Source organism: Dama dama, chromosome 33 (genome assembly GCF_033118175.1).
Source record: "Dama dama isolate Ldn47 chromosome 33, ASM3311817v1, whole genome shotgun sequence".
NCBI classification, from domain to species: Eukaryota; Metazoa; Chordata; class Mammalia; order Artiodactyla; family Cervidae; genus Dama; species Dama dama.
The window spans coordinates 40,512,633-40,534,346 of record NC_083713.1 but is presented as its reverse complement, the minus strand read 5'-3'; the positions used below and the strand labels follow the sequence as shown (position 1 = coordinate 40,534,346).

Sequence of the window (21,714 nt, the reverse complement as noted above, 5' to 3'; positions counted from 1 at the left end):
CTGGACTAGATGCTTTCTGAGATTTCCAGGGGCTCTAAAATTATATAACTCTATAAAACTCATATTAAAATATATAAAGTGAGAAAACAACCCAGATTGCAAATATGCTCCTTTCAATAATTACTTTAATATCACCTGATAGCTCTGTATGTATACACATATATATTTTTTGTAGGAGTAGTTTCAAACAAAGATAAACATCAAGTTGTATCCACTACAGCAGTAGCATTTTATGGAAGTTGCCATTACCTTTCTCCCTATCCATAGCTTTATACTTCCATTATAGCTGCTAAATTTCTGCCTACCTAGCCCTGCAGCTTTATAAAATCTTCCTAAAGTTTATGCCTGAAAGGTATTTCATTTCCTGAAAGTGCTTAGTAAAACTCCCTAGCTAAAGACATCAATACCCTACAGCGTGGTTGCTTCAGTTTACACAGTATTTACTCTGGACTATGGTGTAGGGTGCTGGAGGACATAGTCTCTCTTTGCTGCAAAAAAGGAACAGCAAGTCATCTAACTCTAGGTATTAGTGTAAATGCTCAATGGGAGAAAGGCAATGCAGTTTCAAAACAACCCAATGCCCAAAGACAAACTTTCAAGTACAAGAAAGAAGTCTGTGTTCCTGGGGAACAGTATATGAGATAACTTAATCTTGAAAATACCACTCAATCTATCTCTTCTATTTGGAATTATAGCATCTATGATCATTTCACTGATACATACATATGCAGGAAAATAATGATGGGCACAAAGGGGATGTAGTAATGCTCATTTTCTATTAAAATTGTATTATGAAGGGTTTCTTAATACTGCCAGCTCTCAGACAAACACATACCTGCTGATATTTCATTTTAAGTCCTGAACAAGTAACTGCAACAGACAAATCAACTTGGTATAGTAGAAATCCAGTAGCTTTTTTTTTTTAATGAGCAAAGATTTCTAAAGTCAAAAATCAAAGTTGTAAACAATAAGTAAAAGTATCCCAAACTACTGTGCAAAAAGCACTTTCCAATTGCCTGTGGTTTGGAAAGGACCACAGATCTGAAGCTGGACTTGTGCAACTCAGGAGACAAATCACCATCCAAGACCTTTAGAAAGCTCCCAGCTGAGCCATCCCTGCCCAGCTGGTGCTCTGTCTGCTGAGGGCACAACTTTGCTTATTCGATTTCACATTAAAATGAATCGACATATTATGCTTTGTCCACAGATTTCTTAGCCTTCCTCTGTTGATCATGCTTGCTCAGCTAAGACCCATTTGAGGACTGCTATCGTTGCTGTTGTTCAGTCGCCCAGTAGTGGCCAGCTCTGTAGTGTCTGACCCACGGACTGCAGCACGCCAGGCTTCCCTGTCCTTCACCATCTCCTGGAGCTTGCTCAAACTCATGTCCATCGAGTCGGTGATGCCATCCAACCATCTCATCCTCTGTCATCCCCTTCTCCTCCTGCCTTCAATCTTTCCCAGCATCAGGGTCTTTCCCAATGAGTCAGTTCTTCGCATCAGGTGGCCAAAGTATTGGAGTTTCAGCTTCAGCATCAGTCCTTCCAATGAATAGTCAGGATTGACTTCCTTTAGGATTCACTGGTGATCTCCTTGCAGTCCAAGGAACTCTCAAGAGTCTTCTTCAACACCACAGTTCAAAAGCATCAGTTCTTTGGTGCTTCTTTATGGTCCAATGCTCACATCCATACATGACTGCTGGAAAAACCATAACTTTGACTAGACAGACCTTTGTTGGCAAAATAATGTCTCTGCTTTTTAATATGCTATCTAGGTTTGTCATAGCTTTTCTTCCAAGGAGTAAGCGTCTTTTAATTTCATGGCCGCAGTCACCATCTGCAGTGATTTTGAAGCCCAAGCAAAAAAGTCTCTCACTGTTTCCATTGTTTCTCCATCTATTTGCCATGAAATGATGGAAATGGATGCCATAATCTTCGTCTCTTGAATGTTGAGTTTTAAACCAACTTTTTTACTCTTCTCTTCCACTTTCATCGAAAGACTCTTTAGTTCCTCTTTGCTTTCTGCCATAAGGGTGGTGTCATCTGCTTCTCTGAGGTTATTGATATGTCTCCTGGAAATCTTGATTCCAGCTTGTGCTTCATCCAGCCCAGCATTTCTCATGATGTACGCTGACATAAGTTAAATAAGCCAGGTGACAATATACAGCACTCCTTCCCCAATTTGGAAACTGTCTGGTGTTCCATGTCTGGTTCTAACCGTTACTTCTTCACCTGCATACAGGTTTCTCAGGAGGCAGGTAAGGTGGTCTGCTATTTCCATCTTTTTAAGAATTTTCCACAGTTTGTTGTGATACACACAGTCAAAGGCTTTAGCATAGTCAGTGAAGTAGAAGTAGATGTTTTTCTGGAATTCTCTTGCTTTTTCTATGATCCAGTGGATATTGGCAATTTGATCTCTGGTTAAAAAAAAATAAAAATAATAAAAAAAAATAAAAAATAAATAAAAAAAATAAATAAATAAATCCAGCTTGAACATCTGGAAGTTCTCAGTTCACGCACTGTTGAAACCTAGCTTGGAGAATTTTCAGTATTACTTTGCTAGTATGTGAGAGGAGTGCTATAGTGCAGTAGTTTGAATGTTCTTTGGCATTGCCTTTCTTTGGGATTGGAATGAAAACTGACCTTTTCCAGGCCTGTGGCCACCGCTGAACTTTCCAATTTTCCTGGCATATTGAGTGTAGCACTTTCACAGTATCATCTTTTAGGATTTGAAATAGCTCAGCTGGAATTCCATCACCTCCACTAGCTTTGTTCATAGTGATGCTTCCTAAGGCCCACTGGACTTCGCACTCCAGGATGTCTGTCTCTATGTGAGTGATCACACCATCGTGGTTATCTGGGTCATTGAGATCTTTTTGGTGTAGTTCTTCAATGTATTCTTGCCACCTCTTCTTAATATCTTCTGCTCCTATTAAGTCCATAATGTTTCTGTCCTTTATTGTGCCCATCTTTGCATGAAATTTTCCCTTCATGTCTCGAATTTTCTTGAAGAGATCTCTAGTCTTTCCCATTCTATTGTTTTCCTCTGTTTCTTTGCTGTGTTCACTTAGGAAGGTTTTCTTATCTCTTCTTGCTATTCTTCGGAACTCTGCATTCAGATAGGTATATCTTTCCTTTTCTCCCATTGTTTGGACTACTATGATTATGTCCAAATGATCTGTTATCAATCATCCAGTATATAAAAAAATATGGACACACATATACACAAAAGCCATAGTCAATTGTTTTACACTGATGAGCAGATTCTACAAGTTATTATTTTTATTCACCTCTATGGTTGTAAGACAGCATGTTGTCTGTCACTGGGGTTTCTTTCAGTCTTTTAAATGAATGGTAATTTGTGAAACTTTTATAATATCATTTAAAAAACAAAACAGGAAGTCTTGCTAAGAACTATATTCGTTTAATGCCTCATGGTGATCCATGGTTGACATAATTTGGCAAAAGTACTTGTAATGGGGATTTGGTTGACAGAGATTTAATGAACAAGAACTTTCCCACTAATTTGGGGAAATCTCATGCTGAGAAGCAAAAGCTTAACAAACGTTTATTAAGTTTCTGTTGAAGTCACTTTACTAAACATACTCTTTAAAATCTCAAAGATTAGACTGTGGACCCACTTTAAAAGTTCTCAATGTCTTCTAATACAGCATGCTGAATTTTACATATTGTTAGGAAAAGACATGGAAAATAGAGAGAAGCATCTGGTTTTACTACTTAGAAAATGCAATAACTGTCAATTCCCTCCTGTTGGCATGCACCCCAAAATACACACTAGATTAAGAAAACCAATTTAGTGTTAGGAAGGCAGCTGACTCTAGTTTCTTCCTTCCAAATAGCCACTGCCATCTTCAACTTCAAATATTTGTTTTACAACTTAGGAAAACTCTCTTCTTTTGGAAAAAAGAAGAACTAGGGTTTGCTATTGCTAAACATATTTGTTTGCAAACACACACACACCTGCTTAGTGAGAAACATGCAAGATTTTTGCTTACAGAAGATTCTTATAATTGATAAACTCTTCCATGAATATAAAGTTTTGCCTACATGACTTTCCTGAACTATTTCAGTGAGGGTGTAGTATTGAGGAAAGAGAAATTAGGAGCACTTCTAAAAAGAATGTAGTCTTCTCAAGAATCCAATAGATAATTAGAGGCCCATACTTCAAAAAGTATGGAAAGAACTCTAGTACACTGGTTCTCAAATGTTGCTGCATTTCAGAATCAGTTGAGGATTTTCAAAAACTATTTAGGCAGAAATCCCATTGCCAGGGATTCTAATCTGATTGGTCTGGGGCCTGACCTGGACATCAGAACTTTCAAATGCTTTCCAGGTGAACTGATTGCAGCAAAGAATGGAAATTCTGCTCTCTTGCTGCATTAGCATTGACCAATGATATGCTCAGAGTTTGTATCTTCTGTTTCTTGGCTGTGCCCAGCTTCAGATTCCTGGTTATAAAATTATGTCCAGAGGAACTGCTTAAGCAGGTTAATTTGCTTTTAGAAATCTTTAAAATTTCTTTCTAGAGTGTATAGTTTAAAACTTTTTAAAAAATTATTATTTATTTGGCTGCACTGAGTCTTATTGCTGCATGTGGGATCTTCCATCTTCATTGTGGCCTGTGTGATTTTTAGTTGCTGCATGGGATCTAGTTTCACTGAACTGCCAGGGAAGTCCCTAACCATTTTTAATACACTAAAACTATTACAAAGGATGTAAATGGAAAGGGCAGATTATTTATTAAAGGCCACAGTTATAGCCATCCTTGTAGAAAAGAGAATTGGCAAATACAGAGAAAAGAAAGTATATGTTTGCTACAAGAGAGCTCAACTTCAGAAAAGCTAGAAATGGAGCATTTGAACATGGATTTAGAAAATGTCCTCATGACAAGGGCAGCCCTTGCATGGAAGGGTGGTCTAAATTTCTGCTTGTTTACTTTGCAACTTTCAGTGGTAATGGAAAGCAATGGTGCTTATTTTCTGCTGCTCTCTGTGTGTATCTAACATAAAGAATACTCAGTAAAGAAAATGTTTGGAAACAATACAAATATGTCTAAAATTACACCCAAACAAAAGAAACATAAACATCACAGAATCATCACAGCTCATAGAGCTGCACGCCACAGTGACTAGGGCTGTGCCCAGGGGGAGGGCACAGGGGGAAGGCTGTGTATTCAAAGTCCTGCTGGAAAGAAAGGACCACTGTGTATAAAAGAAGAGAGAAAGTTTAACTTACATCAGTGGATGGAAAAAGAAGGCTCTGGGGGAAGCCATCAGGAGATCAAATGACAAGGAAGCAGGAAGACTAGAAAAGGACCTCAAATATAGAATTAGAGAAATGAGATCATACCAGGTATAAAAGGGGTTCCCTGGTGGCTCAGATAGTGAAGAGTCAGCCAGCAATGCGGGAGACTGGGGTTCTATCCCTGGGTGGGGAAGATACCCTGGAGAAGGGAATGGCAACCCTCTCCAGGATTCTTGCCTGGAGAATTCCATGGACAGAGGAGCCTGGCAGGCTACAGTCCACGGGGTGGCAAAGAGATGGACAAGACTGAGGACTAACACTTTCACACAGGTATAAATATTTTGGTAAAAAAACACAAAGAAGTGTACGTTCTTATGTCTATTTTGAAGACTTATTTCTCTTGCCTGAAAAGTGTATCTTCTGTTTCATACTTTTATATTTGAATTCATATATTCACTTCTATACATTTCCATTACTTCTTACTTTTCCTTCGAATTTGAAACCCACAAACAGTTGATGAAAATAAAGAAGTATGTTTTATTTATTATTTTTAAAACTACTGGGGTTTTTTTCTTACTGTCAGAAATATAGGCTCATTGTGGAACTTTTGGAAAGTGCAGAAATATAAAGAAAAAAATCAGAACTGTCCATTTCATTACCTGGAGACAAAAACTGTTATCATAGGGTTATGTTTTTTTCTAGGCTTTTTCTTCATACTGATACTACAGAGACAACATTTTGAAAATATTAACCTCATCTATTTTATTTCTCCTGGATATCATGTTTCCCTCTGACCATTTCATTAGTGTGCAAGGGAGAAGTAGGTGAAGTTCTCAAATACTAGTTCCATAGCTTTCTACCCCTCAGTGAATCAACTGTAACTGATGGGGACTTATTAGAAACACTAAGATAGTTATGGGAGAACCCAAGAACATGGGACTAGTTTCCTACTTTCCTGGTATAAAATACCTCCCAGGGAAGGCCTGTATTTAGCATGTCCAGCATGACATAGGAAGGGAGGTGTTTAGAGACTACATTAGGGAACATTTGCTTCCCACAGTTTGCTCAAGGTCTTACTGGAAGTATAAGTCACACGCTGGGAAAACCAGGGCTGAAAAGACCTGGAGGAGGAGACCTCAGGACCAGAGAAAATGTCAGGATGTGTGATCAGGGGCAGCGTTAAATATTGGCTTGCATCCTAAGGCTCAGTGGGTCCAATTCTGTTACCAGCAGATTGCCTAGAGACTAAGGCCTATTCCAAGGGACGAGAAATACCAAGGACAAACTGGCAAGGGCAGTGAAAACTTTGAAAGATAGAAGATGAGTTCTATAGAAGAACATGAAGATGAGAAGTTCTAAAATAAAGAAGATAAGATAGAAGAAGATAAAAGCAGAGTTCAACATTTATATAAAAATGATATCAGTTCTATTAATATAACAGAGTCAGAATCTGCAGGTCGACCAGCCACTCAATCCTCCATTGCCAAGAGGCTAATAAGCTTTTTTGTATACCTCCACTGGCCAGTACGGCTCCTCTAACCACATGAGGTTACTCTGCACTTGAAATGTGGCTAGTTCAAACTGAAATGTGATGAAAGTGTAAAATGTATAGCAGATTTCAAGAATTTCATATGAAAAAAAGAATATAAAATATGTCATTAATAATTTTTATATTGACGGCATACTGACTGGATGTTGTTGTTAGTCGCTGTCTAACAACCCCCCATGGACTGTAGCCCGCCAGACTTCTCTGTCCATGGAATTTCCCAGGCAAGAATACTGAAGTGGATTGCCATTTCCTTCTCCAGGGGATCCTCCCAACCCAGGGATCAAACCCATGTCTCCTGCATTGGCAGGTGAATTCTTTACCATTGAGCCACCAGGAAAGCCCATGGAATGGATAGATCAGGTTAAATAAAATGTACTATTAAAGTCAATTCTACCTGCTATTTTTAAATGTAGATACTAGAAAATTTTAAACTACTTATGTAATTCATATGACATTTTTATTGGATAGCACTGCATTGTACCCTGGGGACATGGAGGGATGAGGTGAAATTATGGAGGGTAATGAGGACCCTAAGGGGTATCAGAATCTGCATGCTGACCAGCCATATCACCCTTATATTGGAGGAGGCTGTCTGACCTCCAATATAGGTTGGAGTTTCTACCTTTACCACCCAAAGAGACAAAGATAATCTGAAATGAGACCATTTAGAAATGAAAGACTTATGGATACGGGGAGAGGGGAGGAAAGGGTGAGAGGTATGGAGAAAGTAAGATGGAAACTTATATTACCATATGTAAAATAGATAGCCAATGGGAATCTACGTATATCTCAGGGAACTCAAACAGGGGATCTATATCAACCTAGAGGGGTGGGATTGGGAGGGAGATGGGAGGAAGGTTCAAGAGTGAGGGGACATATGTACATATGGCTGATTCATGTTGATGTTTGACAGAAAACAACAAAATTCTGTAAAGCAATTGTCTTTCAATTAAAAATTAAATAAATTTTAAAAAAAGAAATGAAAGAACCTAACATGCTTTTAATTTAAAAGTTCCCATTTGTCTTACTACCCTACAAGAAGGGGGCTCCCAAGGAAGTTGAGATCAGTTAATACTCTTCAAACATTTGGGATAATGTGAGTGAATATTTCACCCTGGTACAAATTAAACTTATATTAAATTGATATCACACTTTACATAAATTTTCAAACTTCCTTTTATACTATTTTGCATATATTAATATTAATATTTTACCAAAAAGAAAGGAAACGATATTGCCTTGAAAAACAGATTTAAAAAGTAATGCTGAAGTGGAATATTATTCAATAATTAAAAGGAAAAAAGCTAATAATATACACAACTATATAGATGAGCCTCAAAAACATTATGCTAAATAAAATAATTCAGTGTGTTACATTTATATAGAATGTCTAGAGAAGGCAAATCTTTGAGTCAGAAATAGATTAATGGTCATTTGGGGCTAGGTAGGATTGGGAATTAATGCAAATGGGTATGAAAATCTTTCAGGGGTGAGGAAAATGATTTAAGACTAGACAATAGGGATGGTTGTACAATTATATAAATTTATTCTATATAAGTGCGTGTGCATGTGTGCTAAGTCGCTTCAGTTGTGTCCAACTCCTTGAGATTCCATGGACTGAAACCTGCCAGGCTCCTCTGTCCATGGGATTCTCCACACAAGAATACTAGCGTGGGTGGCCATGCTCTCCTCCAAGGGATCTTACCTACCCAGGGATCAAACTGACGTCTCTTGTATCTCCTGCATTGTCAGAGAGGTTCATTACCACTAGTGCCACCTGGGGAGCCCCTGGTGGTTGTTTAATCATTAAGTTCTGTCTGACTCTTGCGACCACATGAACTGTAGCCTGCCAGGCTCCTCTGTCTATGGGATTCTTCAGGCAAGAATACTGGAGTGGATTGCCATTTCCTTCTCCTGGGGATCTTCCTGACCCAGATATTGAACCTAGATTTCCTGCATTGCAGGCAGATTCTTTACCAACTGAGCTATGAGGGAAGCCCCTATATAAGTGTAAATCATTTAATTGTACACTTGAAGGAGGAATTTATGGTAACATAAATTATTCTTCAATGAAGTGTTTTATATGTTAAAAGTTGCAGTGTTAGTAGCTTCCCATAAACCATGCTGAATTTTCACTCATCTATATGAAAGACAAAATAGAAAGGTTAAAATTGAAAACTGTTAGCAACCTTGCCTTTGTCAAGCACCCTACCAATATATTGTTAGGACATCAAAAATGAAACCTAAACTATTTAAAAATTAAATAATAAAAACATATTTCAAACCATGTAGAAAGTGGTCAAAGATACATAGATAATATATGCAAATGAATATATTAGAAAGTAAAAGAGATTGAAAACAAAATAACTAAAAGCTTTCAACCCAAGAGAACAGAAAAAGCTCAATAATATTCAGTATTATGCTGCTTCCTCTGTTTTCCTTCAAACATCTTCCTCAGTGAAATTAATTTTACCTAATCTAATCTAGATGCTTCACAAGCATCTATCACCTCTGCATCCCCACTGGCACTTCCTAGTTCAGACACTTTTCACATAGTGACTAAAGAAAATTTATAATTGGCTTCTTGGTCACTCGGTTCTACTTATTCCAAAATAATTTCCAGGTCTTCACCAGAAAAAAAAAAAAAAAGAGCAAAACAAAAAATATGAAATCTTCCAGAGAACCTAAGAAGAGACTTGAACTGGAGAGCTACTCTGGAACGATGGTCCTAGAATGGAGATTAAATTTGGCACACAAATCAGCACTCCATAACAAAGTTTCAATGCAAAAAATTAACAGATTTTTAAATTGAAACGATATAGTAACTAACATATTTTTGAAAAGAACAATGAATGAACACAGAATAATTAAAACAAAAAAATAATTAAAACAGCATGTTACTGATGTAGAAATAAAAATATAGGTCAGTTTTTATTTAATCTAGTCAAGTGTCCATATGGATATAAAGGCATAACTAGAAATGTAATATATAATAAAAGAGTGGCATTTAAAATCAGGGGGAAAGGATGAATCATTAAATAACTGGTGTAGAGATGGTGGTCTATCAGTTTAGAACAATATGAAAGGCTTCCCTGGTGGCTCAGCTGGTAAAGAATCAGACTGCAATGAGGGAGACCTACGTTTGCTCCCTGGGTTGTGAAGATCCCCTGGAGAAGGGGATATCTACCCACTCCAGTATTCTGGCCTGGAGAATCCCATGGACTGTATAGTCCATGCAGTTGCAAAGAGCTGGACACGACTGAGCAGCTTTCATAAGTCAGAAACTTAGCTCACATCCTTCATGAAAAGAAATATCAGATGGCTAAACTTTAGAAGAAACATGGATAATTCATAATATTTTAAAAGAATTAGGTTGGTCTATTTGCAGGGGTATCCATTTTGAAGATTGTGCTTTGCAAAAGTGATGCTTAGCCAGGAGTAAAAATGGGGTATGATGTCCAGTTTTGCCTCAAACTCTGTCATGGTTCAGGAGGGGAGTCTTGTCTTTTCCTAATCTGTCTGCTTCCTATAGGGAATCTATGTACTTTGCCACCAGAAAGTGGTACTTTTTCTAATTGTCACAAAAGTCTTATGTGCTAGCAGCAACCAATAAATAGTAGTTAATAATAAATAGGTAATTTGTCCATACATAAATTTGTTTTTTTTATACACAAATGGTTGCTATAAACTGACCTTGTTCCTGCAAAATTCATATGAAATCTAAACACTCATGTAATGGTATTTGAAGATGAGTCCTTTGGGAAATAATTAGGTTTCAATGAGGTCATGAAGGTAGGGCCCTCATGATGGAATTAGTGCCCTTTAAGAAGAAACATCAGAGAATTTGCTATCTTTCTCTTCCCACCCTCTGAGTATAAAGCAAATGTCTATAAGCTAGGAAGAGGGTTCTTACCAGAAGTCAACAGTGCTGGTACCTTGATCTTGGGGCTTGTAGCCTCCAGAACTGTGAGAAAATAAATCTCTGTTGTTTAAACCATCAGTCTATGGTATTTTGTTATGGCAGCTGGAACAAATACAATGTTACCATAATGTAAAATGTATTGGGTCTTTGTTGCTCTTAAAGTCATATTTTACTTAGGCATATATAATTTGTATGTATGTATTAAACAGCTGATATCAGAGAAGACTTCCACTGGAGAGACTGCATGAGGATCTACCAAAATATACAAACAGCTCATACAACTCAACAATGAACAAACAACCCACCTGGCTGGAAAATAGGCAGAAGACCTCAATAGACATTTCTCCAAAGAAGACAGACAGATAGTAGTAGGTACATGACAAGATGCTCAGTATCACTAATTATTAGAGAAATGCAAATACAATGGGGTACAGCACTTCCTCAAATGGTCAGAATGGCCATCATTAAAAAGTCTACAAATAACCCACTCCAGCATTCTTGCCTGGGAAATCCCATGGACAGAGAAGCCAGGTAGGCTACAGTCCATGGGGTCGCAAAGAGACACGTCTAAAAAAAAAGAAAAAAAAAAGTCTACAAATAGAAAATGCTGGAGAGGATGTGGAGAAAAGGAAATCCTCCTATGCCACTGGTGGGAATGTAAGTTGGTACAGCTACTGTGGAAAACAATATGGAGGTTCCCCGCACAAGCATGCTCAGTCACTAAGTTGTGTCTGATACTCTGTGACCCCACAGACTGTAGCCCACCAGGTTTCTCTGTCCATGAGATTTTCCAGGCAAGAATACTGGACTACATTGCCATTTCCTTCTCCGGGGGTCTTCCCAACCCAGAGCTCCAACCTATATCTTCTGCATTGGTAAGAAGATTCTTTACCACTGAGCCACCCAGAGAGTACTCAGAAAACTAGAAATAGAATTACCATATGATCTAACAATCCTGCTTCTGGGAATATACCCAGACAAAACTATAATTCAAAAAGACGCACACACTCCTGTATTTATAGTGGCACTATTCACAATAGCCAAAATACGGAAACAACCTAAATGTTCATTGACAGATGAATGGATAAAGAAGATGTGGTACATATATACACTGGAATATTACTCAGCCATAAAAAGAGTGAAATAATGCCATTTGCAGCAACATGGATGACACTAGAGATTATTATACTAAGTGAGGTAAGCCTGGAGAAAGATAAACACTATATGATATCACTTATATGTGGAATCTAAAGTATGACACAAACGAAATGAAACAGAATCAGACTCACAGACATAGAGATCAGACTTGTGGTTTCCAAGTTGGGGCAGGAGGGTGGAGAGCGATGGACTAGGAATTTGGGGTTGGTAGATGCAAGCTATTACATTTAAAATGGACAAACAGCAAGGTCTAGTATATAGCACAGGGAACTATATACAATCTCCTGGGATAAACATAATGGAAAAGAATCTTTTAAAAAAAGAATGCATAAAAATTTAAAGCTAAGTCACTTTGCTGTATAGCAGAGATTGCCACAACATTTTGAATCAACTATATTTCAGTTTTAAAAAGTGTCCCCATTATTACACCTTTTATTTAAAGCATTTAAAATGCTTAAATATTTTGAGAACAAATTATGTTAGTGTCTCATGTTTTAAAACATCAATTGACAGTAATCTTTATATCTAATGAATGTTCACTATGTGTGCATTCCATTTAATATCTCACTTATTCCTTGCAACAATTCCATGAAGAAGATACTATTTATTTCTTCATTATATAGGTGAAGAAACTGAAGCACAGAAATCTGAAATAATTTACACAAATGTCACACAGCTATAAAAGATAGAGACAGGATTCTTATGTTGACAACCTGATTCTAGAGCCTTCCCTCTCCACTTCTTTGACATTGTTGAGAAATAAAAATAGGGCATTAGGAGGTTAGTGGAAACTATGGCAAGAACAATGTTAATAAAGTGATGAGGGCACAAGACAGCTCATAACAGATTGAGACAGGAAATGTAATTAGTAAATAAATTGCTATATCTCTTTATTATGTTGAACTGCATAAAACTGCCAATACTTAACCATTGTTTGACCTATAAAAATGTAATTTTCTTATGGTTTAACCTAATATATGTGTTAATTTATGAGTACTGTTTTCAAGAAATTTAATATTAGAGTTAGAAAATAGAAAAATTAAATAACAGAAGTTTTCAAACTCTCAAGGCTATGTGTATGTGTGTTTTTAACAGATCTGGAAACTGCTTCAAGCCTTCTTATTCTGACGTGAGAAAAATGTGCCTACAGTTAAAATATCAAATATGAGATTTGTGAATCATACTTCAGTAGTAGAGAAAAACATTTTAACCAATCAACCACATTCTCAGCATCAGGATGGTTGCAAAAGAACACAATTTCTAGTTCTTGTCAGAAGCAAAAGTTATCAGCTGTTTTTCCATGTTAGATTCTCTCTCACTAAATCACAAAATGAGGACTGTGCTTTTATCTACAATATCATCCAAAATTTTCTGAGAATTATGTTCTGATACATTATCTGGATATTTTAACGGCCCTCCTCACTGACTTTCCATTGGCATAAAAGGATTGGATTCATTATTATCTGAATCTACATTTCAGATAAGTAAAATATACAGATCATAAACTCTTAAAAATTGATAGCTCACTTAGCCCTCCAAAGTTATCCGATTCAGTTTTTTTATAGAGAAAAAAACAGAGCCTAATAGAGGTTAAATTAATAACTTTCCCTAGGTCATACACCATTCAAATAAGATACTAAAACCCCGGTCTCCTGGTTCCTAGTCTTTGGTACTATTTTCACTATGTTATAATATGACACCTAGTTTTCTTTTCTGTTATGTAAGACAGACCCATTTAATTTTCCTTTTCTTCTTTTCAACTAAAGTTCTGAATCAGCTTATCTTGATAATTACTAGGACAAGAAGCACAAGGCTGAAATGGCTCTGTAATCAAAGAAACTCCTAGGCTATGAGGGCAGATTCTACTAGAATCATGAGTCCTAGATGCGGGGACTTTACAGCTGTTCCTTTTTCCCCACCCCCTTTAATTCCTGGGGCTCTCTTTTGTTCCTCTAGCTTAGTTTCAGACTATCCAACCAGCCTTTTGATCCCCACATTTGCCTTGCCTTTAATATTGAACTGCTTGTTTCTGCCTCTGACCCATGGCGTGGCCTGCCTTCTGGTATCCTCTTATCTCTTGGTTTGTGCTTAACTGATTTCTCACTGGTTGTTTCATCACTTAGCCTTGAGCCCTAGCTTTGCTATATTCTTGATTTTCTTCATAATAGATTAAACTCAATTATAAATCCTGAGATACCTGGAAAATCAAGTGAATTTTATTCAGAAAATTGGGGGGAATTGCCTAGCATCTGTGTGGAACCCCAGATTCACTCTGCAACTTAATGACTGGAATTTGAAATTATTTCCATGGGTCACAAAGGAAGCTTCCTAGATATAAGTGAACTTTGTTGTGTAAAATGGTTATGTCATCTTAAGTTACAATAAGTCTAAAATGTAATTTTTAGTACTGTAGTAGACTTCATTTTTAGAGCAGTTTTAAGTTCATAATGAAATTGAGCAGAAAGTATGAAGAGTTTCAGGCAATTTTTTTTACATTGACTAACTGTAAAGAAAACTTTATTATGATTTATGTTACAAAATGAAAGACCTATTTTTTAATTTATCTTTTGTGAAAATCCACTCAGGAGCTGGCTAAACTATATAACTATGCCAGTTACCAATTTATTATTGTCTCTCAGCTCCAAATCTACCCTTCATTGTCTGCTCTATGAAAATAGAGATGGACCTTGTAACATTTCTGCTTTGCAGCTGGCACAGTGCTTGGCCATGATGGAAAAGGGTGCTGGAGGGATGCTGAAGAAGGAAGGGCTTTCCTTCCTAGGTTCTGGGTTTATTCCTCCTTCTTGTTCCTGCTTCACGGCTGCCAGCCAGCACTTGTGGGTATACTCAGGGGTGCTTGCGGAGCTCAGCTGCACCCTGTGGGCAGGTTCCCATCAAATTTCAGAAGTACTCTCATGGTCAGATTCCCATCAAGTCTTGGAATCACAATGCTTGACTTCCAGTTTTGGCATCCTGCACCCAGGTAGGGTGTTCCTGCTTGCCCAGTGACTGAGAACAGCTTCTGGATGAGCCCACAACCACACCTTCTACAGTGAGGTCTGAATCCGAGCTGCTGAGAGGAGGGGCCACACTTCCAAATTTGTTTCTTCCATGAGAACCCTCCTCCAGCCCTGCAACATTCTTTAAACTTTTCTATATCCTTTTATGTAACTGAGACTTTTTTTTGTTAGAATTAATAATTTTTTATCTTAAACTTCCCCGATTCAAAATACTATGTTGTCTCTGCCCCTTTACTGACCTTAATTGATACATTAAACTAGGGAAAAGTAATTTTAATTTTTCAGTGCAGTAAATCCTCCTAAAATGAGGAAACTGGATCTCAGATGTCCTTTCCAGCTCTAAAGTTACATTATTCTAGGAAATTCAAGGTTTTTCCTATATCAAATACCTCTTAAGTATAATAAAAGGAATACCACACAGCACAGTATGATTGTGTATTGTCTTTCTCAGCCTCAGTCATAGTAAATGGGTCTCCCTTTTCCTCTGAATAATGGTTTCTTCCTTCTAGGTCAAAATATTAAGTCACTGCAGCAGCCAGTATTATTTCACACACACAGTGGGCAATCAAATACTATGAAATTCTCTGTGATGATTTTAACTAGGAAGCTATCTAAGGAACAAAATGGAAAACTAGAGATTTGTGTATGAATATGAAAGTTTAAAATATAAGTATCATTTTTCAGTTGGTGAATATAAATATTGTAAGGACATATTAAGTACAGAAAAATGCTCCCTCTGATATTACTTATCCTAACACAATATGGAAGACTCCATTCACATAACACATTACAGAAGACTTCTATTACCACACAATTTACTTTTTTTTTTTTTTACCTTTCTCTGTCTTTTACTGACTGTTCAGCCATTAATTTCTTCAGTTCTTCCAGATGGCGAAGATCTCTCATTTCCATTTCCTGCCATTTCTGTTCTTTATCAGCCCAGTATTTTCTTATCTAATGTATAAATATCACATAAAATTTAAATTAACAACCAAAATATAAAAACAAGGAACAAAGTTATAACAACATTATCCATTGGCTCATATAGCAAATACTGAATTTAAATGGCCCTTCATGTTTTTTGGTCTGCCTGCAAAACATTGACAACAGAAAAAATAAGTTAAAACATGAAAGTACAAGTCCTGAGAAACTGCATGGTTTAACAGTTTCTAAAGTAGAAATGTAACATGTGCTCAAGACCTAAAGTTTTAATCTATGGCTAAAATAATCGACTTTCAGGGAACCACAATAAAAGCATATTATTGTTTCTAAAGTATATGATCTACCTGTTACTCAAGAATATTTTTATTCTCTTATGGTAATGTAGTCTTTAACAAATATAGCATTAAATCTATTTTTACTTTAAAAGCATGAGTTTATTTATGCTAATGGACAGCAGGATATTGAAAGCTTTATGCTTCTGGGGATGTGGCAGGAGATAGGTGGGAGGAAGGAGGAAAAGAAAAAATTATCAGGGTTGTGATAAATAGTAATTCTGACTTATGTGGTAAAATGAAGGACAAATTTATCAAGCTCAAAAAAGTGAAAGTACTGTCTGACTAGGCATGTTTCACCTCCCTTTTCTGGGAATGGAGGCAGCAAGAGAAAACCTGAAGCACACATTAGCTATTTTCAGGGGGCTGAAACCATTATTCCCCTAGTGATGAAGCAACTGAAGTTTATATTTAATTGACAGAGGACCATTCAATGACTGGCCTGCCATGCTGTGTCTGGGTCAAGAGACTGAATCCTGCTCGTAAAAAACAGTACCTTCATGGTGAATGGTAGTGAGTTACTACCAGCAGAGGGGCTTTCGTAAAGGTTGGGTAAGCCTCATCCCCAAGGTGGCATTTTTCTTTTTTGAGAAATGAATATGAAAAGTTAAGTGGTTTTCAGACTTGCCAGGCAACGTGGTCTCTGACCCCTGGGAGAACAAGAAGAGGCATCCCAAGTACCACGGCCACAGCCATAGCAACTCTGCAGCAGGCCTGCAACGCCAGCAGCCACAACAGCAACATCCATTCGATGCTTAAAGAGTAACTGGGTGGCTCCAAGGTAAAGTGATTCTACACCAGACATGGTTGAAATCTGAATTTGGGGAGAACAGAGATGAAGCTAGAAAGGTAGGGGCACCAAAGATGGAAGGTGAAAGAGAGGGTAGGAAAGGGAGGAAAAGGAACACTGACATATTTCAGAGACCTAATTGATAAATGCCTCAGCATTCTATTAGTGCCAGATATGGAAATGTTAACAACCATTACATTACCTCCCTTTGGGTTTATAACTGATCTTTATTTTATTCTTCATACTTTTCTGTGTTACCTTATTTTGTGCAGTGAATATATATTTCTTTCATAATCAGAAAGAAAAAAGATACTTCAAAAGAACAGATACTGGATTACAGGGCATTTTTCTCTGGGTTCTGACCATTGACAGTATTGTTTACTCCCAGCATTGACCTCGAGGGGAAGTCAGTGGTCCTTCTGCCGACAATCCCTTGATAAGAAGTGGACCAATCCCAGGTTGCTGGTATCTTCAGATCACTGACACCATCTGGTTCAGTGGCTTGTGCAGGCTCTGGAAATGTGTCACACTTGAGGCTTTTTGGCATCTCAGAACCAACTATTTCCATCCTTGACTCTGGTATCCTCAGCTTTTGCTATAGCTAGCAAATCACTCTCTCTCTTCTTCCCTCCCTCCCTCCCTCCTGTCTTGACTGAAATTCTCCTGAGTGAAGGATGCTTTTCTTAAGATGCCTTGTTTGCCAGGAGGCTGGGGAATGGTTTGAGAATTTTCCGTCTTGTTAATGGCTACTTTGAGACCACGATGCTGTCCCTCTCAGATACAATGCTTTCTTCCTTTGATGTTTACACCATCTGGCTGTATTACCCTCTCCCTAGCCTTATCACCAGTATGTGTGGACTTCCAGGTCACTCTCAAATATTCATTGAGAATTCAGATACGTGAGCCACAGCCACACGGGTCTTGGCTAGAAGAACTCCTTCTACCTTCCTAGTCGACTTACGTCTGAAGCCCCTCTGACCTGCTAACTCACAGACACATGACTTTCCCCATTCCAGTGAGCCTCCTCCCCCTCCAGGATTCTACTATCATGGAGAATGGCTCCAATTCCAAGAGCTTCAATTATAGCTATTTATCTTACAACCAGACCTATGACCCCTTCCCCATCATCCTCTGTGTTCTGCTTGTATAATTTTATTCCTCTGGTATAAGCCTCGCCACAAGGCTTTGCTAATTAATATACTTGTTCCTCTGTCCCGGTAGACTGCAGAAACTGTGATTTATTATCCTCCGCACTTCCAGCAACAACTAAAGTGTCTAGGAGATAGAATATACCTAATAAACATGTGATTGATGAAAGAATTACACGGCTTTATAAACTAGTACCAAATTGATGGTTTCAGTTGAATCTTTATTGACAATCATCATTCCTTTATGAACTCCTGGCCAGTGCTTCTCAGCTGCTCATGGTATCATTTGAAAGGCTGTTCACTATGTCAAGTTCCACACCTGCCTCTATTTCTTTGCTTTTACCAGAAGAAATGGAGATCCTAAAATATCATTTCCTTGATGTCCTGCTCCTCAGAGGAAGTGATGTCCTTCCTTCTTTCCATCTGGGCTCTATATCCTATTCTCCAATTCCATCTCTATAATCTTCCTCCATCACCTACACTTTCTTCCCTTGTCATTTCAAACTCTTGGTCTTTGCATCTTCTTTCTCACATGAAAATCTAAACAAATATTATTCATTAACCAAAATTGTAAAGTACTTTCTTTACACACCCCAAGACTGTAGCACCACACCCTTCACTGTCCCCTTTCAGTCAAGAATACTCTCCTCCAATTTTGCATCTCCTATTTTAGTCCTCACCCATGATGTTCCTACCTCTGCCTCCACTCCAACTGACTACTTCTACCAGTGACTTCTACCAATAATCAAACCAAATTCATTTTATGTAGTGTCTTATTTTTTTTAGAGTCTCTGAATTTGATTCTACCAATGCTTACTTATAGTCTTAAGAAACTAGTGACTTTGGCATTCATTTATTCAAAAAATACTCATTGAGCATCTACTTTAAGCCAGATACTGTGCTATGTACTTGGGATATGTTGCTTAAAAAGAAATAAAGCCTTGGCTTCAAGGTTCTGAGAGTTTCTGGAAAGAGAGATAACAAGTAAATGAATGAAAAGATCATTATGTTAAATTCTAGGAAGGAAAAAAATATGGCGATAAGTTAGAAAAATCTGGGAAGAACTATTAGAAAGCATAGATTTAAATGACATTTGGATTAAAATTTGGAAGATGAGGGTAAGGAAACAATGAAAAGAGATGAAGGATACCACTGAAAGAAGTGTGAGTTTTGGGTTCAATAGCATTGAGTGAGAATGACTTTGCACTTGTTCAGAATTGGGAAGAAACCAGTGCAGCTGGAACAGGTGGTTCGAATTTAGACTGGAGGTGAGTTTGGTAAACTAGATGGTAGCTAGATGATTAGGCAAGGATTTAGTTCTTAAAAAAGACATAGAAGAGTTTAAAGCAAACAGTGATATGATGTGACTTAAATTTTTAAAAGATAGCTTGAGCTATTGAGTGAAGAATGGACAGTAAAGGAGCAAAGGAGAAATGAGAGACCAAACAGAATAAAGCAAAAATAATCACTGGGATTCAGGAACTTAAGAATTCAAATCTAAAATGTGCTTTTGAGTAGAGTCAGAGTACTCATTGAAGGATTAGATACGGTAGTTGAAGTTAAAAAGAATCAAGGATAATTCCGAGGGTTTTGGTAGAGCAACTGGCTAGATGATGGTACCAATAACTGAGATGGGAAATTAGAATAACAGGTTCAGAAAAGAAAGTCAGGGGCTCACTATTAAACATTAAACAGTTGACATGACTGTATGACATTTAAGTAGAAATTCCACATAAACATCTGGAGGTACACAGATGGATGGCTCAGGAGAATTCAGCACTGGAGATCTAAATTAAGGAGACATTCTCTTAAAATGGTATGATGCCAAGGGACTAGACAACATCTGTAGAGTGAGAACATAAATAGAAAAGAGAAGGCAGTCATGCACTTTCATGTTTATATAAAACTGCCTTTTGCAGTTTTATCAACTAGTATAACTTCATTTTCCTTCTCTACATGTCAGTTTTACTCTACCATTAAGACCAGAACAAATGCTATCTTCTTGAATCTTCCTCTGAACCCTCTAGGAAAAATGTTAGCTCAATCCTTGGCACATCACTGGTCCTTTATTAAGATTTTTTACCCTCACTTCTTTGTTTTGCATTGTACTCTTTCATTTGCTTCCAGGAGGGACTGCCACTGCCATTGTTGTTGATCCATCTGGGCATTTACTACATGCCTGGCATGCTCTGCCCTGCATTACTGCCTGCTAAATCTCCCTGTTCATCATTTAAGACTCAACTATAGCATTGCTTTCCCAGCCTTCCTCCTTCCCCTCTTCTCCAGACATAGTTAGGCACTATTTTATGTATTCTTAGCATAGCACTTCCCATATTGATCTGCATTATTCACCTTTGTATGCCTAGGACATTGTATCATGTCTGATACACAATAGGGCTTAAGTGATCATCGCTAAGGTGAGTGGAAGCATTTTCTGATCTCTGGTCTGAGAATAACAATTATGGATGGGAACCAGGCCAGCAGTTTTATTTGCGGGGCGGTAAAGTCTGAACTAAACACTTCCCTAAGGACAGTTCCATTCACTTTCCATCAGTTAATAAGAGCAGGAAGTGTGTGTCATGAAATACGGGCTTTACAAGCTTCAACTAAAGTTAAGGTTAAGAGTATTTAACTAGCCCTTTAGGACATTTGTTGAGACATAGATTGTAAACACACTACTTTTTAGACTTTTTGAGTGGTCCTTACAGCTTTCCAATGATAGGGGAACCAGAAAGCTAGTGCACAGGAGACAAGTTGAATTTAAACCTTGTTTCTTATAGACTTGCAGATGAAATTTCTTGAAAATTTTCTTTTCTGAAAACCTAAACAGGCCCTCATTATCCTTCATTTCCTCTTGTTACCTTTGATTCTATTGGATAGTCCTCTTTCACAGTCCCACATTTTGTTCATTTTGGTAAAGTTAAGCCACCATAAGTATAAACAAACTCAAGAAACTATTCTCTATATAGATTTATGAGCCAAAGTAATGTTGTGCTATCTTTCCAGAGGGTTTAAGGTACTTTTTATATCCCACCTTACTTTTGTAATCTTCCAAACAATTTGTTTCCTATTAAAAACTCGACCAGTAATCATGATGTTTATGGTATTAGAGTGTATCAGAGTTTAATTTTAAAAATCTTGTGCTAATATTACATAAACATTCAACTATAATTTTTTCATTTCTTCAGTCTGAGTTATAATTCAGCATGGAATAAAAATTTCTTATTTACACATAGAAGGGTTTCCCTTGTGGCTCAGATGGTAAAGAATCTGTCTGTAATGCAAGAGATCTGGGTTTGGAAGATCCCCTGGAGAAAGGAAAGGTAACCCACTCCAGTATTTCTGCCTGGAAAATCCCATGGACAGAGTAGTCTGGAGGCTACAGTCAATGGGGTGGCAAAGAGTTGGACATGACCAAGCAACTAACACTTGCACTTTTCAGACATTAGAAAGTTAGGGCTAAAGCATTATAGTAGGAAGATAGTTTAGTCTCCGATTTCAAGCAATCTATGTGATATTGAATCTTTGAACAAATAAACTTCTGGATTTGCTCCTAAGTCATTACAAAGGTTTCAATGACTTATTCAGGAG

General features: G+C 37.5%; 1 protein-coding gene across 6 annotated transcripts in view; it reads right to left on the bottom strand.

Annotated features, from left to right (window-relative positions):
• CCDC148 (coiled-coil domain containing 148) overlaps positions 1-21,714 on the bottom strand; it is a 277,310-nt gene that overhangs the window by 44,661 nt on the left and 210,935 nt on the right. For all 6 annotated transcript variants that reach the window (XM_061135101.1, XM_061135100.1, XM_061135103.1 and 3 more), the window contains one exon: positions 15,747-15,865. In XM_061135101.1, the coding sequence (XP_060991084.1) occupies positions 15,747-15,865 (119 nt within the window). The remainder of the gene's footprint in view (positions 1-15,746; positions 15,866-21,714) is intronic.